This window comes from Alternaria incomplexa (assembly GCF_024043165.1).
Source record: "Alternaria incomplexa strain BMP 0042 chromosome Unknown scaffold_9, whole genome shotgun sequence".
In the NCBI taxonomy this organism is placed as follows: domain Eukaryota; kingdom Fungi; phylum Ascomycota; class Dothideomycetes; order Pleosporales; family Pleosporaceae; genus Alternaria; species Alternaria incomplexa.
In genome coordinates this window covers 686,587-714,494 of record NW_026249858.1, presented here as the reverse complement: position 1 = coordinate 714,494, position 27,908 = coordinate 686,587, and the positions used below count along the sequence as shown (strand labels likewise).

Genomic DNA, 27,908 nt, shown 5'->3' with positions numbered 1-27,908 from the left:
GCAATTGCGAGTAATGCACTGCAAGCATCTGCCACGTCGAGTCAGAAAACTCCACAATCCGAACGCGACACCACACCATTCAAGTGGAGTCCTTGTTCGGCTATGAGGATTTGGAGAGAGGCCTCGTCTAGCAGATAGTCGTAAGCCGGGGATTCAGTCCCGTCTTCTCTAGCGCAAAGTTTGCGGGAGGCGCGTCAAGTTGACAACTGACAGCTGAAGAGGAAGACCAGGGCAGTCGGAAGAGCATCCCTTAGGCTGGTTATCTACCCCGAGGGTGTTGTATACGAAGCACGGGCGGCTGCAAACCTTTGTCTGCACAGATCACGGCTGCAGACAGCTAGATCCAAACCCTGGTATTCCTCCAACGGACGTGTCCAGGATTATGACAATTCGACGTGTCGGATGCGAAGACCGACCACACACAGGAACACATCACGATTGCAGTTTCTCTTTAGCCATGGCGGTCTGCAGATTTGCACAGGGATCAGGCGTTGATGTAAGGTATTCCGCAAGGTGCACAAAAATGTACTCGTGGCTGATGCGGGGGGTTGGTTATGCGACGCCCAACCCCCAGCTTTGTTTCGACTGCGACAACATCGAATTGTTGGACCTGTCAGCATCGTGAAGTATTCCATCGTAGATCTCAGCTTACAGCGCCGATAGCCGGCATACTATCGATAGCACCCGGAACCCCTGTCTTAGGAAGCATCCCTATTTGAGCTCGTCAAGCCTCAATCCTTCGATCATCTGCCGCGGGAGGCAAATCTCACGATCGCCGACATCTCATTGTGCCTTGCATTAGCCCACACTATCGGCGCAATCGGCATCCTTGCGGCCGGAACATTAGCCTACCAGACTAAAGCGATCTTTGTTGTGCCCAAAGGGGACGCCGGCGAGTCGACGTCGTAGCACCACCAGCCAGGCACGCCAGGCGACCGACTAGTACCTAACTATCCAGCGACAAGGGACCTATAACGTGTCAGCGGTTTTTGGCTTCTCCGGTATGTTTACCCTACAGAAATTCTCTCTTCGTCATCGATCTACAGCTCCCCTTCCCCAACACGCTGTGCCGCCCCCAGTTATCAAGCTTTCCCACTTGTCCCATTTGCTTTTTTGACGGCCGCAACGTGGTAGCGTTCCACGAATTCAATGGCCCTGTTTAAGAACAAGATGCGATCAGCTCACGGGGTGTTCTCTTCTAAACGGCCTACTGATCCTGCCAGGACGTCGAATACCACTATCAATTCAGCCAAAATGGGGAGCTCAACCGAGTTGGCCCCAGCGTATGTCGATAGCGTCATGGCACCCGATACGGATGCCCACCCCAATGTCACCAACGGCAGTGGCGGTGCGTTTAATGAACCACTGGTCCTGGACTTTGCAACCATGCAAGATGCTTCTGATTCAAATGCAAGGAGTGCCCCTCTTTCACCCGTCACTAGACCGGCTGATCCCGAACGAAGAGAAAGTTGGCTTTCGGATGACGAGACTGCTCCCGCTCCACAGATAGACTTTACAAGAAAGGATATCCATATCCCTTCCCGCACCAGGTACTCCCCTCTTCTCCCCCTTCGTTCGTTCCTTCCTTTTACTCATCCCCAAATAGTTCCAGCACCCCTCAGGCCAACAAGAAGCGCATATCATTGCAACGGCGACTGAGTGCAGAGCCATCTTCGCCTAACAACGGACGTCTAACACCAGACATGCAACAGACGCGTACCCGAAGTATGTCACGCACATCTAGTGCCGTGCCACAAAACATACTGTCTTCACGAATCCCCATGAACGAACAGCCGACCACGATACGAAGCTCAGCCGACTCAGTCATATCATATGAGTCCACCGCCCCGTCTTTCGCAACGCGACAACTGGGTCCTCTCCAGCAAAAAGCAGATATCATCGAGGACGGAGACCGGCTATCGCCATTACTGGAAGATGACCCCCAGTCATTCGATCTTGTCTGCGGACCTATCGAGAACTCACGATCACAATATTCTCTCGAGACCAGATCCGAGCAACTCTTTTCGAGAGAGCATCTAAAGGCCATCTTTGCCGACACTGCATCGCTACTACGATTTACGTCATTCCTGAGCATCGCCCGGCCCAACTCGCTTCCTACTCTCATCTACTACCTCGACGCACTGAAAGCGCTACGAGCCATCAGCTATGCCAACGCCGTCGCAGAAGCCCTGGAACCCATTCAGGGCTTGGACTTCACCGAGACTCCAGCGCGGACGACCATGAACGCAGTGTTGGAGGAAAAGGCCAATCGGGCCTTTGACGTCCTGGTCCGTGACGATCTTCCGGCTTTCATCACCCACGTCTTCATTCAAGTGGTTAGCGTGAGCATTGCGAAACGCGTAACAGGAAATTTACCTCCGATGCTTCGTGAGGCTAGCGAGGGTCTGGCCGAAGTCTTCTGCCTGACAGACCCATCTAGGACTGATAACCCGATCATCTTTGCGTCGGAAGGTTAGTTTACCGTTGCGCCTGGAAACTGACCGTTGGTTAACGTGAAACTAGAATTTCACCGCACGACTCAGTACGGCGTTGGGTATGCCATCGGTCGCAACTGTCGCTTTCTCCAAGGCCCGAAGACGAATCGGGCCAGCGTTGAGCGCTTTGGCACAGCGGCCCGCGAAGGCAAAGACCATAGCGAGGTGTTCCTGAACTAGTAAGTGCCGAGGTCACTCTTGCAATTTCATTGGTGAGCATTTGTTGACTTCAACACAGTCGCCGTGATGGATCGCCATTTATGAACCTTTTGATGATTGCGCCTCTTCTTGATTCGCGAGGAACTCTACGATACTTTATTGGCGCACAAATCGACATTTCTGGTCTCGTAAAGGACAGCACCGATCTTGAGGCTTTCCGGCGCATGCTCGATGAGGAGGAGGGCCAGAAAGAGAAGGAGCATCAGAAAGATGAATTCCAGGCACTCAGTGAGATGTTCAATAACACCGAGTTGGACACCGTGCGCAAGTACGGCGGCAACATGCATAGGGAGCATCTGGAAGAACAGGACGATGCGAGCATGCAGCACAAACCCAGACTGCTGATCCAGGACCAATCTACGTTTGACGTTGACAGGGCTGAGAAGCCAGCAATCAACAAGGCAGACGGCAGGCTGTCTGGCCCATACAAACACGTAAGTGGCTGCCGTTTCTATGTGACGATGAGGAGACTGACATAATTGAGTACCTCGTTGTACGCCCGGCGCCTTCCCTGCGTATTCTCTTCACATCCCCATCTCTCCGTGTCCCCGGCATTCTCCAGTCCCGTTTCCTCGATCGCATCGGTGGAAGTAATCGGGTCCGAGACTCCCTTAGCGACGCGCTTGCAGATGGGTCGCGTGGTGTCACAGCGAAGATTCGCTGGCTGCCGCACGCCGTATCAGACCTCGAAGACTCTTACGAAGAGGGCCGACCCAGGTGGATACACTGCACCCCTCTGCTCGGACAGAACGGGTCTGTGGGCGTCTGGATGGTGGTGCTCGTTGACGAGAAGGAGCACTCTGCACCGCATCGCAGATTCCGCCAAGCACCGCCCATCCCGAACGACATCCGCGGCAACAGTTTAACGGGAGAAAGGCGACCCTACCAGACTCCTCGATTCGATGAGTATGGCAACGATACCAGTAGCCAGCGTACCCCCTCACGCGGAGCGTCTCCTTATGCGAACGGCAATGGCGTATCCCGTCACTACGACAACTTGCGCAACCCTTCGACTCCGACGCGAGCGCAAAGCCCAATGACTTATGATCAGCGTGGAATCCGATCAGGCGCGTCGTCGGTCAAAGACTACGTCAACGGGGCACAGGCTAGTGTTGATTCTTTCCGCATCTAGCACTGCTGATTCCCTTTCAGGAAGAGGAAGAGGCAGCGTTAGGAACGGCAACACCGGTTCGCATGGAGATAAGAGATGGCGCAACAAGAATATACTGAGAGAAATACGTCATGAAGATTGTCAAGACTGAGAACGAGACGGTCGCATATAAAAAGAAGATGAAGGATATATAGACCGGGTGGTCGGGCTGTACTGCGCTGTTGTTCATCTGCTCTATACCCATTCTGTAAACGTAACTTAAGCATAGCATCGATAGCGGCGTTAATTTTCATATGTCCATAATTCTTAATATACATCACAAACAAGATCAAATTCATGGGCAAGTGATAGAGCGCATTTGCGCAAGAGCAGGCCAGCGAGTGTAAGCGAGTCTTCGCCGCGGGAGTGCCGCCATGCATCATCCCTCCAACACCTCACATCAACAACAACCCCACCACCACCCCCGACGTGTCGCTGCGTGCCAAACCACGCCCCATCTCCCGCCATGGCGACAGTACGGCCAATGCGCCCAACCGATCTCCTTCGAGTATCTCAATGCAACCTCGACCACCTCACAGAAACATACAACATCGGTTTCTACCTCGAGTACCTGACCAAATGGCCCGAGCTATGCCAGATAATAGAAGGCATGGACGGCGAGATTGAAGGCTACAGTACGATTCCCCAGCCCTCACACCCCCATATTTCCCATTCAGCTCGGCGCATCACCCACTAACCCACCCCCAGTCCTAGGCAAACTCGAATCCTCGCCCTTCGACCCCCCGATAAAACCCTACAAGCCCTCCACAACCGGCGTCCAATACCCCAACTACCTCCCCTACCACGGCCACATCACCGCGCTCACCGTCGCCCCCTCTGCGCGCCGCCTCGGCTACGCAACCGCGCTGTCGTCTGCACTTGAACAATCGTCCGACGCGGCCAACGCGTGGTTTGTCGATCTGTTTGTGAGGAGGAGCAATGAGATTGCGAAGGAGCTGTATCGCAAGATGGGGTATAGTGTGTATAGGGTTGTCAAGGATTATTATAATGATGGCGAGGATGCGTTGGATATGCGGAAGAGTTGTAGTAGGGATAAAGAGGGGGAGTGTGTTAGAAAGGATGGGGAGAAGTGGGAGGTGGGGGCTGAGGACGTTTGGTGAGGGCGTGGGAGATGATGGACTATATTTTTGAAGCGCGCGAAGGGTGGTGCGGGACGGGATGGAGGATGCTGTATATACCCCGGTGCTGTGGGATTGAACGGCGGATGAGGCATGGCGGATGCATTGATATCAGTTATGGGGTAGATGATGTGAGTGAGATGGGCATACATCAATTGCGGCTACTGACAAGAACCCAGTCCGAACAACCGTGAGAGGATAGTCTCAACGAAGCATAACATCAATTGTTAACGTAGGAATGGGAAGCTTCCGCTCCTGTCCATCAAACCCCTCTCGACACAATCCTCTCCACAGCCTACAACATACCCTTTCAGCAAGCCTACTCACATGCTTTCCCGCTCACTCATCAAGCCACCACAGCCAAACTCCTCAACCCCCCAATCTCAAACCCGGACTCCACCTCTCCCCACTATCCCCCTCCACCCGCCGCAGCCCCACCCTCTCGGAACAGCCATTCTGATTCCAAGACTCACACTGGAAGTAACGTGCCACAACCGCGGAGCGCATCGGTCACACGGGATCTCGGCACCCGGGATGCAACTGTCAGCGTCAAACGGATATCCCGTTCCCGCGAATACGAGTCTCGGGGTCAACGAGAGAAACGGAAAGGAGATTGCGTTTGCCGGGCCGCTGACAGTGCGGTGTTGGGTTCGCGATGCATGTTTCCGTCACAAGACACTTTTGGATGTGTAACCTTGAATGGAGGTACAACCCAAGGACTGGTTGGTCCGTGTTGAGTGAGCCAGCATATCGTAGATGTGGTGGTCTGATGAAGATGGGGATGCGCAGCGAGCGCTATAGTAAAGATACTGGTTGTGGGGAATCGTCGAGAGAGAATGAAGGCTAGTAATAGATTTCCAATGACAGTAACATTTCACACAATTTGGCATTTCCTCATCGCAATATTATGTCGAATCAAGCGAAGGACGAATATATTCCGAATCTGTTATATACAGCAAATGGCGTTGAGGGAGAGGATGTTACGAACATGCGATTAGAATCAGAGAGTTATAACGCGACAAGAGCCCGGAACGCTATTGTAGTCCGCAATCGTGTACCTAGGTGGCTACTTTACACCAACACACAATAGAAAAGTAAAAACCACGCAACGTATGCGCCTATTGAACTTTTTGCACTCGTCTCAGCACAATAAATATTCGGAACAGTCGGTCGTATGCCACTTATATTTACTGGCTCATTGAGACAATAGCAATCTTTTCCCTCTCACTTCATACCTATTGTGCGGCGCGAGTAGATGCCTGGCGCCTAGCGTTGTTCCCATGAACTTCTCTCACTTTTGAACCAACCTCCATCCTTATTGTCACCTTCACCCCGCCAGTACCCACACCGCCGAGACTCTGGTGGGTATAAGATCTCAGTTGGGGCAGCTGCTGGCCTTCAACCTTCATCCTCCAACCTCATCCTTCAACCTCATCCTTCAACCTTCATCCTCCCGCCTCACACGTTGCAACCAACTTCCACTCCACCCGTTCGACCACCAATCGCTAATGCCTCAATTTCACATCAAAATGAGTCTCAGCATCAACTTCTCGCCAAACGCATGGCAAGATCCTCCCTCCGTTCATCACCCATTCCTCCATCAGATCCGCGAAGCGGCGCTGAAGTACCGCCTCCAGTCCGCCGCACACTTCAACGTCCCCATCGACGTATGCCAAGCGACTCACACCTCGAACCCGGATCGATTCGCCGACGTCGACGGCGACTTCCAGCTTTGCGTGGGCTTCTTTAACTTCGGCACCGACCCTGTCTTCGCCGTCTGTTGCCCGGTGATCGCGAAGCGTGGATGCGAAAAGGGAAAGGTCATGAAGGAAGCGGTGCAGGTATGGTCGAGGAACAAGTTCGTACCGCTTATGCGTTTCTTCGAAGCTGAGTTTCCTCCACTTGATGGGCCAGTGGCCGACGAGATCATGTACCAGTGGTGGCATGCCAACGGTCATTCCTTCAATTGGACCGGACTGCCTACGGAGGTCAAAGAGCGAATCGTCATGTTCTGCATGCATCAGTCCCCGCCACTACCCATCCAGAAGAAACACAGAGGCCGCGTCCGCCAAGTCAAGCAAGGTGCACCTGAAGTCGTCGGTCAGCTGAGAAAATGGGCGTCTCTCCTCACCGTGTCACACCAAGTACGCGCGATCAGCCTGCGTCTGTGTTTCGCGGGAAGCAGCGACCTGGAATTTAACAACGGCCTGTGTATCGTGGCCGAGAGCAGGTTCAGTTTCGAACGCAGTATTCGCAGGCTGGACAAGCATCGTCAACTGACTGAAGCGAACGGTCTTCCGACCGACGACAAGGCTAGGGCGCTGGAAACACTATACAAGGCGTTCCCAAAGATCTACCCGCACTTGGACCGATTCGCTACCTTCACTCATGGCATCCGCAAGATCTACCTGGAGTTGTCTTTCATTCACGCGCTTTGTTTCTTCAAGGTCACTGCTGGATCATTTGCGCAGCACTTGAGGCCACATGATCTAAGTTACGAAGTCTTTGAGAAGCTTCCGCACTTGAATGAGGTGATCTTCAAGCTTCCGGATGCAAGTGGATATCTCGAGGATAATCTCAGAGAGCGACCGGTTAGCATCTTCTATGGAGAACCATTCAACTGTCCCCGTACCCTCCATCGGCTCATCTATGAGAGAGCTGCAGAGGTATTAGCTCCATACGACGTCGTCAAGTTCCATGGATTCATGGATGAGGATGAGCAGATCAGGTTCCTGAAGTTCCGCGATGCTGCAAAGAAAGAGCTGAAGATTACTACTGAGGAGCTTGGACAGCTATACAAAGAAGATTATGGTGGGGTGGAGCTAGAGGAGACCGTTGTTCCTGGCCTTGAGAAGAAGGAAATGTATGAGAAGGTGCGAGAAGTCATCATGGATGACTTCTGGCCCCCGAAATGTCGATGTGAGAAATCGTGCCGGGAGGTACTTCATCCCAGCTCGGTCTGAGGGCGAGTGTTGTAAAGGACATTATATGACCGGCCTAGCCCCAGTATGTGGAATGAAGTTCGTCTTCATCCTGAGTTCACTCAACGTCTTTATCCAAAACTTCTCTTCCTCTACTAGCGAGTCTACTACATATCTACCACTTCGTGTTCAGCGCCTTATCATGTAACATCCGGCTGATGAACATGAAAGCTGATCCGATGAGGAGCGCGGCACCCTGTCGCCGGTTAGTGACTCCATCGGCCATATGCCTATACTTAGAAAGTAGCTTACTGAAAACACGATCAACCATTGATACCCATCCTTTGTGTCATGATCAGTGATGAGTGCACCGCCAATCGGTGTACCAACAAGACTCGCAATGGCGATAACGCTGTAGAAAGCTCCAATGCGCGCTCCCAACTTGTCGTTGGGTGTGAGGTCGCCAATTATGGAGGGCGGAAGAGCAGTAACATTGCTGGTCAAGAAGCCGTATACGCAGACGAAGAAAATGAGAGTAGCCATAGATTTACCGAGTAGCCATAGGAAGAGACAAAGGCAGCCAGAGATGAGGGTGATAGGCCATAGTAGGTTCAGTCTGCCGATTCGATCTCCGATGAAGCCTCCCAAAGTTGCGCCGATAATGCTGGAGCCGTTCAGCATGCACAAGAAGTAGTCGCTAAATTTGTTGCCAGGGTATACCGTGTTGGCGTATGGCTTGAGATAGTACGCGGGGATCCAAAGGCCCAGTATAGCAAACCACGTTCCAACGCATAGTACGGCATAGCGTGTATCGACGAATCCCTTGAAGTCGATAAGCGAAGTTAGCCCTTTGCGAATCGGTTTGCCACTGGGCTTGCTTGTAGAGATATACAAGGCGATCAAGTAGCAAACACTAGACAGTTAGCTGAGGAAAGACTGATGCGCTGGCTATTACTTACGCTATCTTGACAGCAGCCAGACGTAACGAGTTCGGGAAGCCCAATCTCGGCAGTAGTTGATCGAACATCAGCGGAAAGCCGATACCGCCCAGTGCCGATCCCGTGGAGACCAAACCCATGGCCAAAGCACGTCGCTCTTTGAAGTGCTGGCCAACTACCGTGACTGCTGGCTGTACACCAAAAGCAATGGTAAAGCCCATCAGCAAGCCTTGCGTCATCAGAACCAACCAAAATTGTCCAGGGTGTATGAACGACAGTATGATGAGTGCCAGCACAGTGCCAGCGCCTGAGCCAAGGTAGAGGTTCTGACTATAGCGTCAGTCTTCTTCAAGGGGTGACGGGGACGAGTACTAACCGTAACACCATATCGATCGCAAAGAGCACCGGAAAGAGCAGCCAGTAAGTTCATGAGCGCCATTTGAACCGTCCCAATGAATGCGATAGTCGATGGCGGCGTCTCTTTGAGGAAGTCGCTGCTATAGTAGTTCTGGAAGAAACCAAAGCTGTTCATAACCCCAAAGGAGGCGTAGTACACCAGTATGGAGCCGAAAACCGTGAGCCATGCTGCACGCCCACCCTCGCGTACCTGTAGCTTACACGATTCGGTATCCGTACTGCTTTTGGTGTCGTGACGTCCAAGGGTGTCTATGGTCTTTTCGGTCATTGCGTAGACGTTGAGAATGGCGGGCTCAAGGTAAAGATAGAGGTTGATCTGCATTCTTCATCGGTCCTTCGTTCAGCACTATATATAGGCTTCGTTGCCCTCCCACACAATTCATCAACATAACGAGGTCTAGTGGAAGCCGAGCTTGCCAGGTCATAAGAGTACGTCGGAAGGGAAGTACCGTTTACGTTAGCCGTTCTACCCATAGCCCCAGTATGCGTTCTTTCTGTTGGCTTGGTATGTACGTGATCATCATAAATCGTGTCGGAAATGTGGGTTCGTGAACCTTGAACTCATGAAAATGTTGGCATAATCGTCATGAAGCCAAATACTGTCACTATCGACGGGTCGGTGATCGATTTGAGCATGGCTGTTGGCGATGTAGCAAGAGAACTGGTGGATACGTACAGCTCGGATGTAGCCCGAGACGTTACGTGCGGAGTGTTTTCAGGCCCACTGGCAATGACGCCTTCGACGACAGTAGACAGGTCATCTCGGCTGCGGTATGCCTCTGGTGAATACGACTCCAATGAACATGCTAGCCGCTTTGTGCTACATATGACGGAATGCTATTGGACTACTTGAAGCACAGCACCACCTGTGTATTGACTGATGATGCCCAAGAAGCCGGTCGTTCCTGACAAATAAGTAAGCTGGCAAGGTCAAGATACGTGCATCTGGCGTGATGGTCGCGGACTTCGTCTCCTGTACGTCGTTCATGAGCGACATGCCAAACCTGTGTCTTCCGTTCAGTTGCACAGAAAAGTCAGATGTAATCTCTCCTTACTGTGAGTACTTGGTCGGCACTGTAATAAGCGGTCTCTTTCGCCGAAGTTTATGAATGAGCAGACCCGGCCCGGGATGTTGGGAGGTTATTGCTGTCGCAAGCCAGACGTTCATTGTTACTCGACCAGGCCGTTGATATGCAGAAAGATTTTAGCAAGGCCATGAGGTATTTCCACGGCGGTTCCGAAGAACAAGTGGTGCTAAGTCCACATGGTTCAACGTTCCAAGGATCTCGTGGCCTCCAGGGCTCGCACCACTGCAGACAGGACACGACTCAAGAATCGTCAAGAACGGCCGCCTGTTCAAAAGCATCGAGACGAAAGGTATGATTACGAGTAAGTTGGGTAGTTATTTCGGTCTCACCAAAGGTGGTCGGCGTTGTACATGCGGAGAGCGGGCTGTGAGTCCGGATGGAATCAGGAGATGAAGGTGCGATGGCTCACGGGTCGGGCACGGAAATAACGACTAGCGCGTCGCTAGTACGGAAGTACAGCAAACCAGCCGTGCCTGCACAGATGCCGACATCACTATCGAATCTTACGAAAGCTGGCACGGCACATATCAGGATGACCGATATCAAAGAGCCCCAGACCACGATGCCTATTTGGTTCGAACAAAACCCTTCACACGACCATGTTCCTCCCGAGACCCATCGGCTTCTCGAAACGTGGAGTGGAATCCCATCAGATGACGTACTTGATCATGTTGTCCAACTTCGTGAGAAAGCCTGGAAGGTTCATCCATATCCTTGCATTGGGCAGTTTCGGTTTCTCGATCCCAGTTTCTCCGAGCTCCCGGACGAGCGCAAAGAGATTGTTGAACGCCTACGCAAAGGTCAAAAGCTGTTAGACATGGCTTGCTGCGTCGGCCAGACTATTCGTACGCTTGCGAACGATGGAGCACCGACTGAGAATATGTACGGTTGCGACTTGCAGTCAGACTTCATCGAGCTGGGTTATGAGTTGTTTCGCGATCGAGAGAAGCTCAAGACGAGGTTCTTGATAGCCGACATTTTCGATCCTCAATCAGCGCTCATGGGCATCAAAGGGCAGGTCGACATGGTATATGCCGGATCTTTCTTCCATCTGTGGGGATATGAGAAACAAGTCGAAGTCTCCAAAGCCGTGGTCGCGTTACTGTGCCCGCAACCAGGCTCGATGATACTCGGTCGACAGGTCGGAGCCACCGAGCCCCTCGAGAAGGAAGGTCCTACAGGCACGATGTATCGACATAATGTGGAGAGCTTTCAGAAGATGTGGAACGAGATAGGCAATGATCTCGGTATCGACTTCACCGTGGATGCCAAGCTCAAGCCGCTGGGTAGGGACCATCAGAAATTCCATCTGGACGACAGTACTAGGCGGCTGTGGTTTGTCGTACGCCGTGGATAGCGCGCTTCATCTCTGCATACCGTTCAAGGAAAATGTTAGACACCGATTATCAATACATGACCTAAAAGTCTACATTGTCTTAGGATGTTACCAGATTTCGTCGTTGTGTTGATGTAGTTTACAGCGCACTTGTTCAGTCTCTCCCTCGCATAGTTCATTGCTTTCTGGAATGTTCACGAGAACACTCAAACCGAGGTTTCCTGTGCCTTCCCGTGTAACGCAGTCAGTACGTCCGTCTCGGTCCGTACCTGAACAGGCATAGACGTTCAATTATTCGAAGTGTCTGGCCCGCATCTTCTGGTGCAAAGCCGTGCAAATAGCGTGGATTCATAAAGTCAGATCAGATCTGTATGCATCTTAGCGAAGAGCTCTAATGCAAAGTTCCGCACCAAGTGGACATTGTCACTATTTTTGCGCAGCAGCACTAACATATTCGCTCAACGCAGTTCAATTTTGCCGGGATGCGTAGGGATAAAGGATCCAACTACGGCAGCCCTGTCCGCGCTTTACTTTAAGCCTAATTCCCCATACTTTTCGATATTTCGCCTTCAATTTCGAGAAGGTTGCTGATTGGCCAATTCACTCTTGGACCGTAACGTCGGGAAAGCCACCTGCCTGGCTGCAGGAAGAAGTGCAAACTTCTGCTCGGTAAACATCAGTCGATCAAAATCTGCCGGCGGGAGACGGTCACGTTCTCGTGTTCATTTACGGCGGTAGCAGGAATGTATGCGTTCTAGCCCATCCTGACCGAGCCAGAACACCGAGGCAGGCAAGGGGTCTGTCGTTCATCTATCCAAATGAAATGCGAGATGCAATACTCAGCTCAGCCGCTTCTTTAGTGTGAAAATGTTGCGGTCGCAGGCATAGATATTGTCTATAAGACATGGACGTTCAGCATCAATCCCGGTACCAACTCATCCCCCCAAAGTCAACTTTTAGCCAAGGCCAGAAACGACATTATGAAGTTTTCCATAGGTTTGGCAGTAGCGCTCGCTGCAAGTGTAGAAGCGTCTAGTCGCATAAAGAGGCAGTTCGGATATCCTGATGGTAAGGACTCCAGGGCTCGTTTCGCACGTCGATGAATCTGTCTAACACCGTCATTAGTGGAAGATTGTGGATTAGATGCGTTTGATGGGCATACGTCTGAAGCGGCACTCTTCTGTAGCAACATCCTCCGCTCAGGAACCGCAACTTCTACCATAACCAGTGGCTACACCACCACCACTACTACCACCCGGAAGACCACGGTAACCATCCGGCCGACACCTACTTCTACACCGACGCCCAGCGCCACCCCTAAGCCAACGCCATCGTCTACGCCGAGGCCTACATCGTCATCGACCCCAATACCGTCTTCGTCTTCGACGCCCAAGCCGTCTTCATCTTCAACACCTAAGCCATCATCTTCGCCCACTCCTATACAGCCTTCTTCCACGATTGTTTCTTCAACTCTCGTCTCGAGCCCATCTCCGTACGTCCCTACAGCACAACAGTTCGCACACTGCAAATAGCTAACATCTCCACAGCACGCCCACAGGCACACCAAGCTGCGGCATTGTAGCATACGTCAAGACCACGCCAGCCTACTACTTCGAGTCCAGCGGTACAAAGAACACGTTCCAAGCCTGTAGCGCGCTTTGCAAGGCTGATAGCAAGTGTCTGAGTTTTGGCTACGGTGAAGCCAACTGCATGCTTTTCGACGTTACTGCGTAAGTCCAGCTCCTTTGCGTAATTCCAGCCTCTTGCTGACTGTACTCGTAGTATCGACAACACCAACTACAATCCCATGAGCCCGTACACATTCTACGACGCCGCCTGCCCCGCAGAGCTACCAGTACGTAAGCGTCAACTGGATATCTCGCTTGGTGGGCCAGGTGGTATTCACATCTCGCTTGGCCTCGGCAGCGGCGAGATATCCTCTGCATGCTCGTGCTTCATTACCAGGGGCCCAGCTAGTACGACAGTCACAAGGACAGTTTCCAGCGCGGTTGTCAGGACGAGCACTGTGACCAGTACTGTCACGAGAACGAGGGTCCCTGGTGCTGAGTGAACTAGACCACGGGAAGGCAGGACGGGCTGTTGACGAAAAGACTGAGATAGTGTTGCATATTTACTTCATTGTTCATCGCGTGTCCCCTTCCTGTTTAGATTGTCAGGTCTGACGTACTCTCTGAACTCAACATATCTCCACGGGCTTCTGGCTTGAATGCCTTTCCACCACCCACGAGATGCATGCGTGCTACCATCTCACGGACGGTGCTGCAGTTGCATGGACGTGCATCAACTGCCTTGATGGCCAGGCTTGACATCGCATGGTCCAGGACATCATGATCTGCGAACCAATAGTCTTATTCCAAATATGCTGCATGTCCCTCGTCTTCCTGACGATGGCCCTTTGCATGCTGGCTGAAAGCAGCTTCGTTGCGTATGTCATACCACGGCGGTCTTCGGGTCGTAGGCGCCGGCGCGCTCGTCGTGATAATTGTGCTGCTACGCGATATATCTGGGATTTTCCATAGAATGGTCGTTCATATTGAGACTATCGCGCGGGGAATATGGTCGCCATTGGAGGGCTGGAGATCGAGGAAGGCTTTGGGGAGAGCGAATAGACTAAGTCTCTGTGGCTATACTTTGTTAGCGAACATGCGTGTAGAATGAGTGTCCTATGTGACATACGCTGTATAGATCATTGGCGTTACAGCTGGTACATGGCGAAAGAATATTCGTCTCGTCTAACGCGTTCTTCTGAGAAGTCGCGCTTCCTCGCGAACGAGGACGCGTCAAACGGCCTCACCTATCGCCATTGTAACCGAGCTGCAGCACTGACAATTTGACAAAAGATATTACCCTTCTCCCAGTTCGGGTTTGGGGTTGTCGCGCTAGAGATCGACCAAACGATCATCGTACGGCGTGTACATGGTAGAGCGTGGATCCCCGCGTGGATGAGGGGCGACACCAGCGACGAACAATCGCTTAGCTCAGCCCCATCTACATACAACCTCCACCCAACCAACCACCCACCACAAAACCTACATATCCCCCACAATGGCGCATTTCTCTCAAATCACCAACCTAGCCGAATACGCCGCCTGCATCAAAGCCACAGCCGGAAAAACCGTCCTACTAGCCTACTGGCCCGAAGACGAAACCACTAACGAGGTAGCCACCGCCCTGCAAAAGCTACTCCCGTCAACATCCTACGAACAGTACGATGTAGTCGACATTTACTGCTTCGACATGTATTCACTGCCTGATCTGGGCAATATGCTAGATGTGAGCTTTGTGCCGACGCTGATGTGGTTCATGGATGGTGTTATGGATGCGATTGTTTGGCACGAGGGGTGTGCGATTGAGGGGGAGAGTGTAGAGAGGGGGGTTAAGAGAGTGGTGGATAGGATTAAGGGAGGGGATATTGCGGGGGAGGACAGTGATGATGATTGGTAGATGGGTGGGGGTTGGAAGAGGAGGATGAAGACTTTATCACGTTGAAATCTGTGTCTTGGAGAAGCATGGAGAAGTCTGTGGAGAGAAATTGTGGGTATCGAGCACCGGCTTGATAGTAACTTCTCTCGACTTCGTTACAATCCCTGGAAGCGAAATGCTCGACGTGGGGAGCTGGCTATGGCTACCTTTGGACTTATGTCATGGAGTTCTGCAGAGCATCTTACATTCGATTGGCGTCTATCGACTGGAAAGATCCACCGGAAAACGACGCATCCTAGTATGTCTTCAATCTGGTCAACCATGTTCATCAGCTTTCTTACCAAATCCAAGAAAATCGAGTCTAGCTCCCCTCCCACACTATCGGTAATAGCAAGAGTCGCAGCTACCAATCCCCTGTTGAATCAATCTATGACAGTGCAAGAAGCCAGCGCCAACTTTGCGCTTTCTGAACCCGCAGTAATTGCACTTTTTCGACTCACGCTGGCCTCGGCAAAACACTAGAAAGAAATACCCTCTTCTCCAGCTCCGCGACAAACTCTACCAACAAGCGGTTTGCTTTACAAAGTTCTAGAAATATGCGATCTGGACCCAATTGAAACCATACAAATATCAGCCCCCTGCCCTAATTCTACCTAATATCGATCCTTTGCCTAGTATTACCCCAATATCCGCCTTTCCTACACCAGGTACCCAAACGTCAATGGCGGGAAGCAACAGCGAAGAACCACTGGTGGCTTATTTCATCCGAGAGATACAGCGGAAGGATGAAGAGATTGAGGTCATGCGAACGCAGAAGCGCGACGACGACGCAGCCCTCCGTATCGCTCACGAGAGGATCGCTCAGCTTGAGAAGCAGATAAAGAAGCAGATAGCGATAAAAACACAGCCCTGGCCAAGAGGACAGCACAATAACGATGAGTGTAGCCGTTCTTTCGCCGGTAAGGTAAAGTCCACTGCTGACGCTGCCACTGGCAAGGCGCTCGAGGGCAAACAACCAATTATGCCGACTACCAAAGCATCTCTATCGTCCGAGAAGTTCCAAATTCCCGGCAAAAAAAAGGAGAAAACACTGGTACAATTCTTGGCAAAAGACCAACATGAAGAGAGCCTATAGAAACGACGAGGTCATGGAGATGAAGCTCCCGTGTTTCGACCCTGATTTCGACCACGTAGGCATTGCACGTCCAGTAGAGAACCCTGACGATCGGCACGTAGAGTGCCGCTATTGCCTTCAATTTTACACAAAGGAGGACTTGTGGGATCACGTGGACGTCTGCAGGGCTTTCTGGAGTCTTGCCATACATTGTGGGCATTGTCGCGGGATCTTCAAACACAACCGTGCATGTTGCAGTTAGGCAATACTGAGATGTGTGAGAACCATTACACGCTGGCGAAGGCTAGGGTCTGAAGCGCGGTTCAGGGTTCGCGGGCATCGATCTCATAGTTTCGATGTCTGAGGACCGTAGTAGGATAGAAGGTACTGCAAACTCAGTAGGATGAAAGCATTACACAAATTTCCCAATATTAAAATGTAGCTACATGATTGTGATTTGGAATGAACAGCGCCACATGGCGCAGGTGTGCATATACCTGAAATCATCACCCACACGTTGAACAAAAGAAACAAACATAAGTAGTTCTCTGACGCGTTCCCACAGAGAGTATCCGCACTATGGCAAGCGACGCGATGTCAACCTAGAGAATCATGCAGGTTCGGGTTGTATGATGCGTCATCGGACTAGGCACGCTCCGATGCCTACACCCGTGCTTTGATGGCGTCGTGGAGTATCTAGACGCGGTGAAGCTGCTAGACTACTACCATCTGAACTCTGATACTTCCCGCCATGCCTACGCGCCTCTAGCACGTCTCCGGCACCCGTCAGTCTCGCCATGAAGTGTTGATGATCGCGTCTAGGGCTCTCGCCAAGACTTGCACGGTACCGGGAGACGGCTATCTCAAAAGCTCCTTATTCACTACCCCGGGTGGCTCCACTCATGGCCGCCGTCCATGCTCAACCCACGAGTGCACACGATGCCAACGACCAGGCGCTGTGGCCTCAGGCCCCGGTGCAGCTCCAACGAGGGCGGCAGCCAAAGGACTCGCAGGCCAAGATCGTGTCCTTTGGCCCTGTGCGCTCCCTCGACCAATTCGAGACGTCGTTGCGCGAATACCTGAGGAGTCCCCCCAAGGAGCCTGAGCACACCGAGGCCCAATTCGCCTTCGATATCGACACGTCCTTCGCAGTCCCGTCGGCAGCTAAGCAGACGCCGTCCCAGCAGCCTCAGCAGGCAACTCAGCCGCCGCCGCCGCAACAACAACACCCACCACCCCACCTGGCACATCAATACAACCATGCACCACCCGGCTACCAGTCAGCGCATTTCCCCGCGCAGTACCACTCCCTCTCGGACCCCACTGGCGCGCTGGGGCACAGCTACGCCGAGTCTATTGAACCCAACAACGGCGCGTCCAAGACAGCGGAGCAGAAAGTCGCATTGAGCGTCAGAGAGGCGCTGCAGCCGACGCCGGACTCCAAGGAGAAGATGCGCAAGCAGAGGGCGGTTGCCAAGTGCTGCGTGGACAGAATACAGAGGATCGACGGATACCGCTACAGCTTCCACAACTGCTGGAACAGCCGGGAGGACGACAGCTACCGCTTCTCCTACTACTGCAACGACTCGCTGCTCAACAAAGACCGCGCTGCCAACGGAAAGGGCGCGAAGGTAGGAAAGCGCGCCACGAAGCCCGTCTACGACTGCAAGGGCGTCTTGTCCATCAAGTTCTCGGCCACCAAACAGACGCTCGACGTCTTCTACAAGCATGTGCCCATACACAAGACATACGAAGAGCGCGCCCCGCCGCCACGAAAGGACTCGAAGCGCCGCAAGTATCTGGAGGAGAACGACCCAGAGGCGCTGGCCAGGCTCGCAAGCCGCTCGAGGCAGCTGAGCAGCGAAGACCCGGACACACCCAGGGTGTTGAAGAAGAAGCGATCCGACCCTCTACCAGAGCCCCCGAGGCCCTTCAACACAATCGAGAGCGATTTGAGGCAACAGAGTCTGCGTTCGTTGTTGGAGCTGATCCAGCCACCAGCCGAGTCACAGCATACAATCATCGAAACTCCTCCACCTCCTCCGCCACCTCCGCCTCCGCCTCAGCATCCCCCTCCGCAAAGACCCCACCCCGGACCACGCCCTACACTACACGTTGAAACGCAAGCCATAGCAGCACCACAGCGGAAACGTCCAAGGAATAGCTGCGACGTCTGCAAGGCAAAGAAGACCAAGGTAAGACATCGCCCATGGCATGTTCAAGTAGTGGGAGCTGACATACGCAGTGCGATGGCATAAGACCTGCCTGTTCGACCTGTAACGACAAGAAACGGGTGTGCTTCTACTCGGAGCCAGCCAACGGCGAGGACCAGCGCCCACCCACCAATGCCCCCGAACCCGCACGTCAATCTGCGAACAATGCCATGTCCGAGCTTGAGATGCTGAAGAAACAGCTTGAGGAAGCAAAGGCCAAGATACGAGAGTTTGAGTCGGAGAAGCGAGCGTCGACTACTCCTGTTCAGACGCCGCAGATGGGACCGCGGCCTCGATCGCAGCAATCTAAAGCCCAGCAGCAACCGCCGCAACCGCATCCGCAGCCCACACCACAACCACAACAGGTACATATGCAACAACAGTCACAGCAAATGCAGGTCCCACCACAGTCCCGCCATCGGCCACATGTCGCTCAAGCGCAGGCCCTACCTCATGCTTCTCAGCAGCTGCAGCGTCAACAGTCGATTCCGAACCACCGCCAACAACTGCAGCAACTCAACCAGGGCCTCCCGCATGGCATACGAAGCCCGCAGCAGCAACTAGCCTACAAAATGGGTAGTCAATCACCTCAACAGCGCCTACCGAACGCGCCGCAACAACCTCAGCAGACACAGCCTCAGCAGATTGGGCCCCCGCAACAATCTCTCACGCCGCAACAACAGTTCCAAGCAGCAGCCGCGCAGCAAATGCAGACTACGCAGCTCCAGACACACCCAAACTACTTTACCGCCAATCACTCCAACCACTCTCCGTACGGAACCCTCCACCGAACCATGCCACAGAATACGCTGCCAGTCAACACTATGGCCACCCAGCCTATGGTGGCGCAGAATAGCATAGCGGGTCAGACGAACGCACACCTACCGCAGACGCAACCTCAACAGCCACCCGCACCCGCCATCGATACGAGCAATGGATTTGGGCGCGGCGACTTTGCATGGGCGCCGAATGGATACTATGGCTACCAAAACGCGGCACCGCAGCAGCAGCAGCAGCAACAAAACCAACAGCAGAATCAACAACAGCAGCAGCAGGACCAATGGGCCGCGGCAAGAGGGACACAGGTGTTCAGATAAGCACCGCGCAGCCTGATTGTTATCAAAGAAGTGGCTGGTTATCATTTTACGAGACAAATATTGCAGTTACCTTAGCGAGTTTATCATGATCTAGCAAGTTTGGCGTTGAGAAAGGATATATACACATACCAGATACCCAGGATATACGAATATGAATGAAGGAATGATCACCCACTGCATAAAACACGTACAGAAGAAGTAGAACGGTGACCATATGTCTTGATAAACGTGTTGATTCATCCGTTAAACTGCGCTACATCATGATTCCAACGCCAGAATGCTGCTTAATGACCTTTCTCCCAGAGCCTGTATATGTACGCCATGCCGCTCCCAAAACACCTTGCAAATGCTAGCCGCCGCGCCATCTTCCTTCAGTAGCATACGCCGGAGAGGTGCTGTCATGAATGATCTACTAGAACCCAATCTTTTGACCTAGACCTCGGAACGTGTCACTGATGCCACCGCCCATGCCAGATGACTTGTCGTTCATCTTCTGCGACGAGATTTCCATACCTGCTGCCTGCATATTGAGGCGCGTTAAGCGGAGGCGCAGGGTGTGATCGTATGCTTCGGCCATTTTGAGAGCGTCGGCGTGGACGTTATGGCGGGGGTCGGTCGGTGGGCAGATGAGCAGGCGGTCAACGAGGTCTATCCGCGCATTGAGAAGGCGTTGGTTGATCATCTCCTCCAAGTCCTCATCAATCGTTCGGCCTTGCGCTGGCGGGAACTTGGAGGCCATCTCATCGAGCGTGACGCAGCTAAAAGGTATGAAGTATTGCACAATGCTCTTCCTCCTGATCCGGCTGTAGATTGTATTGAGCATCTTGGAGAGGTAGAGGTCGAGGAGGTAGTCGTTGCGGTAGCCTTCGAGCACTTCGAGACAGGCGCTGTACTTTGAGTTGCAGAAGAGGTTGATGGCGCGGCGGATGTGGGGTTCGAGCTCCAGGAAGTTGCGGAATTCGCTGTTTGCTAGCACCTTGTTTTGTAGGTCAGTACGGTCCATGTACGCAAGCGCGCAGAGACCGCCATATACAGCGATGTCATTGCCTGAGATGACCTCCTTTTGCCATGTGATGTTTGCTGCTGGCTCTGCAGTCAGATATGCCGCCGATGTTCCGAGGAAGGCTGTCGCAGCTTCGCGGTAGTTGCCGGTAGCCATGTGACATAGACCACTGCAAGCAGAGATGATGGGCTCCAGCTTAGCCTTCTCATCGCCCTTGAGCTGGGTGGCTTCCGACTTGGCCAGGTTGGCTAGTACAGTTGTCCATGACTTCTGTGCGATGCTAACGTATACGAGGCGGAGGGTCATATCGGCGAGGTGCTTGGGGGAGGTGCAGTGTTCGCGCATCTTCATGTAGGCCTTGTGTGCGCTGCTGAAATCGCCGGTGTCGTAGTAGAAGTGACCGAGGTCTTCATTGCCCATCTGCAGAGTGTAAGTATATTGGCACCTGTTTCCCCGATGTCTCCACTTACTCGTATGCTCTCCTTGATCAGGTTGTTCTTGTATGACTTCAACTCGTGCTCTAGCCGGTCGTGCTCCTCGCGCACCATCCTCGTTTGCCTCTCAACCCATGTTGTGTCGACCACGGAAGCACCATCTTGTGGTGATATGCGACTGTATTCCTCTACTAGACTCTGGTATAGAGCAACATTCTTGCCCTTCTTTGCCTCCGCTATGGCAAGGCGGTATGCGTCGGCGGCGAGGTATGGCGAGTGCGCGCCGATGTGGTGCAGTCGGTCGATCCGTGTGTACCCTGCAAGATGAATTAGTATGCAGATATCTGGAGAGACATTGTAAGAGACGTACCGGTGTAGTTGGCAATGTATGATTCTAGGTCAAACTTGGGAGGGTCTATCGATGTTAGCGAACATGCGCCATTGTTGTATTGGTTATGTCATACCCTTGACCACGATTTCGCCCTTTGCCCTCTGATCCTGGAAGAAAGGCGATTGCTCGATATTCGAAGCCATGTTGGCAGTGTTGTGAGAGGGAGAGTGGGCGTGGTTGCGGCGTACTGCTGGGAGTCGGTGGAGCTACAAGCTGTCTAGGTCGCTGCTGCCTTCCCACCGCGGGGAACTGAGCACGGACCTTCACTCGCCGCTCCGCCCACTTTCCATCACGACGCGCAGTCACGGGGGCGCTTGTGGCCTTTCCCTTCCCCCACCTGCAGCATCAATTGAGTGAAGCAAACCTGACGCGATAATCTGGCCGCGGAGTTGTCCAAACGTCTCGAGCGTTGTTTCTGAAGACAACACCGCATATGCATCTAGACTCGACAATAGCCAGGACGAGGCCGTGAGAGTACACATCGTTGAAACACGGCCATGCAGGCACTCGATACTTGCTTATGGCTACAATGCCTAGGCCTCCAAACCTCTAGACTTTCCTCTTCGCATAACCTTTTTAGTCACGAAAACAAATCCAGTTCAATGCCCTCCTGCATCGCCAAAGCGTCAGCGTCCCCCACGAGCACGCACCCGCAGAACCCTCCACGCCACAGTAATAACCAAATATACCCCCATAGAAAACCAATTCTTTGCGTCAATGCATTCTCCACGCTTAGGCGGACCCGATATTCCGGTATCGAAAAAAGACCAGCCGTCCGTCCCATACTTTATCCACACACACATGGTCAGCTGTGGCTGAGGCTGAATCCAGGCCAACGCAACGGGTAACGCCCTGCTGCTTGCCCTGGATAAACTGGTCATCGGGAAGTTGTGGCAGCTTACTTTGAGTAACGGGTATGAGAGCCGAAATTTCCAGAGACCATACTTTGGGGAGATCTACGACGCAGGTCCGGGGCGTGGTTCATGTCAGCTCCTTCCAAGCCCTGGGGTAGTTGGACCTCCTCGGAGCTTCAGATGTGCAGGTAGTCGGTTTCTACGGGATGAGTGTGTAGAAGTTACGTGTAGTCAAGTAATAAAGTGTTCGAAGCAATCACAGATCATGTGTGTGCAAGTGTCATGATGGTAATAGTCAATAGATTCAGATACTATGTCTTCGCGTCCAGCACGTCCATTACATCTCGCTCGCAAGCGCAAACTCCAAAAGCCCCAGTGGTATCGATCGAGAAAAGTACAAGAATACAAAAGCTACAAGCTTGGTAGTACAGCAAAGAAGTTCGTTGGGGTGTTCGTTCGTTCATCATGCCGTGTCTGTGTACGGGCTGTCTTGCAACCTTTTGTAGATCCCATCCGTATCGCTCAAAACGCTCGCAGCAAAAGCAAATGTCGTATCTCTAATCGTACTCAGAGAGCCCACTCTAGTGGTGCTGTCTCCATGCTCACCCCGTTGATGCCGCCGACAATGTTGTCGGGCACCCAAGGTCCTCTCTCCTCCCTCGTCGCGGAATGCAGGGCATCTGCGCGGTTGAAGGTCTGAACGTCCAGATCTGTGACGTAAGACTTGCCGTCAGGCAGCTTCATGCGCACTTCAAACTCTTGATCGAGCATCATGTCGTCTTTCCATAGCCTTCTCTGACCGTCGTATACGCACAAGACGCGCTTCTTCATCTTCATCTTGTCGGTTGCGCAACCCCAGGATACGGGGTAGTTCTTGCGCTTCTTGCGTCCAGAGCCGGTGATGGCTACGCCTCCTTTGGAGAAGGTAAGGCCGGCGCGAGGGCCCGACTTCTGGACGCGAGAGGAGGATTGGTGGTTTGGTAGGTGGTTGCCACCCCCGACGTGCTGCGTTGCGCCGACACCTCGGGGATGTGTTAATTGTCAATGTTGTTTGGAGGACTTCATTGCGCCCTTGCCGGAGCGAGCGCGACGAGAGCCGTAAGTGGCATCTTCGTGGTCGTCATTGTCGACCTCGTCTTCCTCGAAGTCATCCTCTTCGTCTTCATCGTAGCTGGGGACAGTGTACTCAATGCTCTTAGACAGGCCATTGCGGTCAAGTGTCTCGGTGACGTCTGGGTCCTCTGCAACCGACGTGAGCAGGCGTTGGTTGATGGCCTCGCTGGGATCGGTTTGCTGAACGACGCGGAGCACACAGTCGTCCAAGTGCTCGTAGAACTCTTGCGCGTTGGCAAAGGTGACCGAGCAGGTGGAGCAAGTACCAGCAACACTGGGCTGCGAGCCACCGAAAGCCTTGCGGCCAGATGGGCTCTTCTTGCGGCTGTTGGGAGGGTTCTGCTCGACACCGTGAACAGATGTAAGATGCCTCTTGAAGACATCAGCGCGGTTGAACGACTTCTCAGCCGCTGAACCGCTACCTGGACAGAAGCCGCAGACCATGGTACCCTTGTAGTGTGTGAGTGTGTGGCGATTCTTGTCATACTTCCTTGCGAACCCCTTCGAGTAGTATTCACAGGTCGCGATAGGGCATTTCTCTGGTCGTTCAGCACGGTGTGTGAGCATGTGCGCCTTCAGGTCTTTGAAGACGCGTCCACACTCGGGCAGTGGGCACATGCCCTTTTCGCGGGTCTCATCCTTGTCATAGCTGCTTCCGCTCTTGCGGCTGGTGCCTGAGTTTTGTGATTGGACAGAGACGACAGAGCCTCGCCGTTGTCCGCCAGGTTGAGGGTAAGGCTGATATCGTTGAGTGTGTAGGTATGGGCTAGCGCTACCCCCTTTAATGTGTGCCGAACCGGGACTCTGGGTGCGCGATGAGAGTTGAGAGAGAGCTGGGGAAGGCGGCTGCTCGACAATGGGGAAGTAGGGAGATGGAGTAGCCCTAATCTCAGGGTATGGGCTCTGAGGTGCGAATGGGAAGGGCTGAATGAGATTAGGATCTGCTTGAGTTGCGTTAGTTTCTGTTGCATGTAGCGTTGAAAGGCAACCAACAAGACTGAAAAGAATGAAATGACTGCGGAACTGAAGTGACTGAAGGAGAATTGACTGATGGAATACTGGGTGTGTTGACCGTGTCCGGTAAAAGAGAGTTCCCCCGCCCGTCTGATCTGGGAGACCATTTGGCTGAAGCTGGAGTCATAGGCGTCTTGAATACATGCCGCATGAAGTTTTGCGACGGAGAAGATGTAATGAATGAAGCAGGCGAGGTTTTCGGTAAAGGAACAGTCGACTTACCCACATACGACTTATCAGCCGCTACCATCCCTGAGTAGTCATAGCCAGAAGAGGCACCGAGTCCCAGTGTGTGCCACGACTCATTGAATTGCGGAACAAGTGATGGGGAGCCCATTGCAGAAGACGACACTGAAGCGCCAGATTCGGAAGATGCCGAAAGAACAGGGGGGATTTCGTGGAAAGAATGTGAAGTGGAATGTGGAGAGCCTGCTGGGGTTTGATACTGATATGGCTTGACACCTTGTGCGATGGCATCGTAGTGGTATTGCAGATCTTGTGGCCGTTGGAGGTCTGCAAGAGTAGCCATTGGGTCAAAGGGAGCGCTGAAGGCGTGCTCCATGGCATATGTTGAGGCAGGCACATAAGGTTGGTTGTGGTGAAACTCTAGATGCTGCTCTTGAGGGTTGGAGTAGAGCTCGAAGTCGTGAGCCATGTTCGGTGTATATTGGGCGTATTCAACCATGATGAGGAATGTGGTAGGTGGAGCAATGCAGGTTGCAACAGATAGGAATTGAACTGCAGCCGATGCCTATATCCGTAAATGGAGTCAGCATAAGCACTGAGTAGGTGCGATCGGATCGATGGTGTTTGGTTGGTAGGGCTAGCGCAAATTATAAGGGACCGACAGGGGAAAGCTTACCTTCCCGGAGGAAGTGCCGATCAAATCCTAAGGTTGTCGTATGAGTCGGCGAATAGTCAAAGGGCGTCGAAACTCTGCTGATCTTTTACTGCATGTGGGTACGTGAGTGACAGCGCGCAGTCCCTCTCCGTTGAGTAGTCGTGGAGGCGGCTGGCTGAAGCGAAGGACAAGTCAGAAGCCGGAAGGACTATGATCCTGAAGGGTAATCCACGGCGTCGGAAAGGATCTGGATGAAGTAGTGTTTGCGTTGATCATAGACCTGGATGGAGGACGATGCCTTGGGGGGCGAAGTTGGTTTATACATAAGGCCCAAGACAAGACCGCAATGGCCCCCAGCGGGAAACAGTGCACGAAGCTATACGACGGCAGGCCAGGCCCCTGTCCTGGAGGCTTGACTGCCCTATGCGCTTGGGCCTCTGGCATGAGGTAGTAGATTAGGAAACGGTCAGGCCACGCTAGGAAAAATAAAAAGAAGGCAGAAGTTACCGGCCGCCGTCAATTCACGTCCCCGCCTCGATCGCGCGCTCCGGCCTCCCAGTGGTAGCACTAACCCCTTGGGAGTCGCGGTGTGCCCGACCCCTGTCCACGCAAGTCGACGCACCAACAGAGCAAGCCATGCCGAAAGTGACGAGGGGGAGAGGAACGTCAGCGAGTAGGCGAGCAGCGCGTAGGAGCCTTCACGCTGCATCTGGGAAAGACAAGCGCATTAGGGATAGACCCTGGAGAAGACGCACGCTTGATCACCGCTTCGGTCGGGGAGCCATGGGAGGACTGGGAAGCTGTCCTGCCATTCCGCACGCCTGGTGGCCCTTAGCGCATCTGGTACACGATCCTCTCGCTTTGCCCGGACCGCTGTGGCTGGTGGCGCTAGCATGCGGCTGTGCAGACAGTATGACGTCTCATTGGACGTGGGGCAGTGCTAATCTTAGACCATTGCCCTCAATCGGGTCGTTAAGCGAGTCCTCGTGGGGCTCGTCGCTGCACTGCCTCTCCAACAGGCCCTGTATCGCGCTGACCTCACCGTGTTTCTCATCGTCACATCGTCACATCGTCACTGCGGGACTGACTCCAGCATGCCCACCCACTCTTCGTAACTAACCAGCCTTTGAAGTCGTGGTGCGTCATGGCACATTGTGACCGCCTACATGAGCACATCGCAAGGCTACTGTGGCATGGCGTGACATGATCCTCTGAATAATCTTGGTTGCGTTTCGAAGTGGTGGGCGCGGGCGTTGTCTGGTCGCGAGCAAACACACTTGCCCTACAACCGTAACCGTTTCGTAGCCTTGGACCGGGTGTGGGGAGCCAAGTCAGAGCAATCTCGCTCTGGGACCTTGCGCTGCCACGGCACGCCATGTGCACACGCCGTGTGTCTTTGACCAGAGGCTCCCGAGGACTAGCTGTCATACACGGACCTCGTGTTCCGCACCATACTAACGCAGCGTCTGGTAATCAGCGTGACATCTTGTTCGCGTGGCCCCTGGACCCTCCTGGCCCGACGAAATGGATAAGGCTGTGGAAGGCGTCAACCGCACCCTCGCTGGTACGAGCCCTCCTATCAGCAGTGCCGCCTGGTTTTTGCCAAGTATACCGGCCGCAGTGCAACTGGCACCTGTTCATTGACTGCGTTACAACACCCTGATGCACATCGACCATGGAATGTAACACCGCTGTCTAACATCGACTTCATACTCGTCTGACGCCATCAGCAATATTCCACGCTCCAGTATATCATGTCGCCATGGGCGCATCACTAATCTTTCCACCTGGTATATACTAGAGGCCGCCCATGGTGGCTTTGAAGAGCTAGTGATAGTGTGTGCGGGGAGAACAGCCTTGGAATCCGTGCCACTTGACCAGTTGAGACTACTTTAGTCGCAGAAGCTACTCTTGTCAAGCAGTCCTCGACCCACGCTCTCAACGCGGTAGGGGAGCCGTGCATTTTGACAGGGCATGAATCCCCAAAGGAGTATGTGGCTGACGCACGTCAGTACAGCGAGCAATCGTGGTTGCAAAATGCAAGGCCAGAACCTATTTGGGTTTTGCGGCAGGATTATGATCCGAGCCTCGCGGGATGTTCGAATTCAGAGTACGCAATCGATTTAACTATGCGCCCGCTCCAGCACCACAGTTGAGCCATGCATGAGCCAGCCAGACAGCATGTTTCAGGGTTGTGATTGCGCACTGCCGCAGATCCGTACTCAGGCAGGTAAATGACATCGTCCACGCTGACTGTTGAGCTTCGGTGGTCTCGAGTCGACAAGAACGTATACGGCAGCATCCGAAGAGCTTGTTCAAAACGCAAAAAAGTATGGGAAGTCGCACCGCCACAAATTCTTGCAATGGCCAGAACTTCCAGCGCACGGCATGACCCTGCTGGTCTTGCGTGCTTGGGTATGGGCATGCGGGACACAGCGATGAGAAGGGCCGACAGGAGACAAGCTATAGCGCAAAGGGCCTGTTTCGCGAAGATCCTAGTCGACCTCTTGTTGTGTGTTGCACATTCAACTCCGAACAATTATTGACCAGGTCGTGATTGTACCCGCCTGTATGCAAGACATGTTTCATTTTCTGTTAATGGTGTTCGAAGGCACATGTCCTATTGGTGTGCGGACAGGTCTGCAGAGGCTTTGGCGACCTCCGGAATATTGACAAGCGATTCCCGT

The 27,908-nt window shown here is 53.1% G+C and overlaps 10 protein-coding genes across 10 annotated transcripts; 7 read left to right on the top strand and 3 right to left on the bottom strand.

The window, feature by feature from the left end:
- Positions 1–1,254: 1,254 nt before the first annotated feature.
- Positions 1,255–3,846, top strand: J4E90_006599 (uncharacterized protein; the record flags this gene model as incomplete). Its single annotated transcript, XM_051436144.1, has 5 exons — positions 1,255–1,550; positions 1,607–2,472; positions 2,524–2,674; positions 2,734–3,148; positions 3,199–3,846. The coding sequence occupies 5 exons, from the start codon at positions 1,255–1,257 to the stop codon at positions 3,844–3,846; spliced, it is 2,376 nt and encodes a 791-aa protein (XP_051289938.1).
- Positions 3,847–4,330: 484 nt separating this feature from the next.
- On the top strand, positions 4,331–4,985 carry J4E90_006598 (uncharacterized protein; the record flags this gene model as incomplete). Its single annotated transcript, XM_051436143.1, has 2 exons — positions 4,331–4,499; positions 4,573–4,985. 2 exons carry the CDS (start codon positions 4,331–4,333, stop codon positions 4,983–4,985), a joined length of 582 nt encoding a protein of 193 aa, XP_051289937.1.
- Positions 4,986–6,532: 1,547 nt separating this feature from the next.
- J4E90_006597 (uncharacterized protein) lies at positions 6,533–7,966 on the top strand (the record flags this gene model as incomplete). The annotated part of the gene is made up of 1 exon (XM_051436142.1): positions 6,533–7,966. The coding sequence occupies one exon, from the start codon at positions 6,533–6,535 to the stop codon at positions 7,964–7,966; it is 1,434 nt and encodes a 477-aa protein (XP_051289936.1).
- Positions 7,967–8,099: 133 nt separating this feature from the next.
- Positions 8,100–9,547, bottom strand: J4E90_006596 (uncharacterized protein; the record flags this gene model as incomplete). Its single annotated transcript, XM_051436141.1, has 4 exons — positions 8,100–8,180; positions 8,237–8,792; positions 8,884–9,188; positions 9,239–9,547. 4 exons carry the CDS (start codon positions 9,545–9,547, stop codon positions 8,100–8,102), a joined length of 1,251 nt encoding a protein of 416 aa, XP_051289935.1.
- A 1,301-nt stretch (positions 9,548–10,848) lies between these two features.
- J4E90_006595 (uncharacterized protein) lies at positions 10,849–11,724 on the top strand (the record flags this gene model as incomplete). Its single annotated transcript, XM_051436140.1, has 1 exon — positions 10,849–11,724. One exon carries the CDS (start codon positions 10,849–10,851, stop codon positions 11,722–11,724), a length of 876 nt encoding a protein of 291 aa, XP_051289934.1.
- A 3,045-nt stretch (positions 11,725–14,769) lies between these two features.
- On the top strand, positions 14,770–15,168 carry J4E90_006594 (uncharacterized protein; the record flags this gene model as incomplete). The annotated part of the gene is made up of 1 exon (XM_051436139.1): positions 14,770–15,168. The coding sequence occupies one exon, from the start codon at positions 14,770–14,772 to the stop codon at positions 15,166–15,168; it is 399 nt and encodes a 132-aa protein (XP_051289933.1).
- A 700-nt stretch (positions 15,169–15,868) lies between these two features.
- On the top strand, positions 15,869–16,282 carry J4E90_006593 (uncharacterized protein; the record flags this gene model as incomplete). The annotated part of the gene is made up of 1 exon (XM_051436138.1): positions 15,869–16,282. One exon carries the CDS (start codon positions 15,869–15,871, stop codon positions 16,280–16,282), a length of 414 nt encoding a protein of 137 aa, XP_051289932.1.
- Positions 16,283–17,163: 881 nt separating this feature from the next.
- On the top strand, positions 17,164–19,571 carry J4E90_006592 (uncharacterized protein; the record flags this gene model as incomplete). The annotated part of the gene is made up of 2 exons (XM_051436137.1): positions 17,164–18,456; positions 18,507–19,571. 2 exons carry the CDS (start codon positions 17,164–17,166, stop codon positions 19,569–19,571), a joined length of 2,358 nt encoding a protein of 785 aa, XP_051289931.1.
- A 412-nt stretch (positions 19,572–19,983) lies between these two features.
- On the bottom strand, positions 19,984–21,542 carry J4E90_006591 (uncharacterized protein; the record flags this gene model as incomplete). Its single annotated transcript, XM_051436136.1, has 4 exons — positions 19,984–20,994; positions 21,045–21,325; positions 21,379–21,423; positions 21,473–21,542. 4 exons carry the CDS (start codon positions 21,540–21,542, stop codon positions 19,984–19,986), a joined length of 1,407 nt encoding a protein of 468 aa, XP_051289930.1.
- Positions 21,543–22,820: 1,278 nt separating this feature from the next.
- J4E90_006590 (uncharacterized protein) lies at positions 22,821–25,065 on the bottom strand (the record flags this gene model as incomplete). The annotated part of the gene is made up of 3 exons (XM_051436135.1): positions 22,821–23,204; positions 23,385–24,307; positions 24,603–25,065. The coding sequence occupies 3 exons, from the start codon at positions 25,063–25,065 to the stop codon at positions 22,821–22,823; spliced, it is 1,770 nt and encodes a 589-aa protein (XP_051289929.1).
- Positions 25,066–27,908: the final 2,843 nt, after the last annotated feature.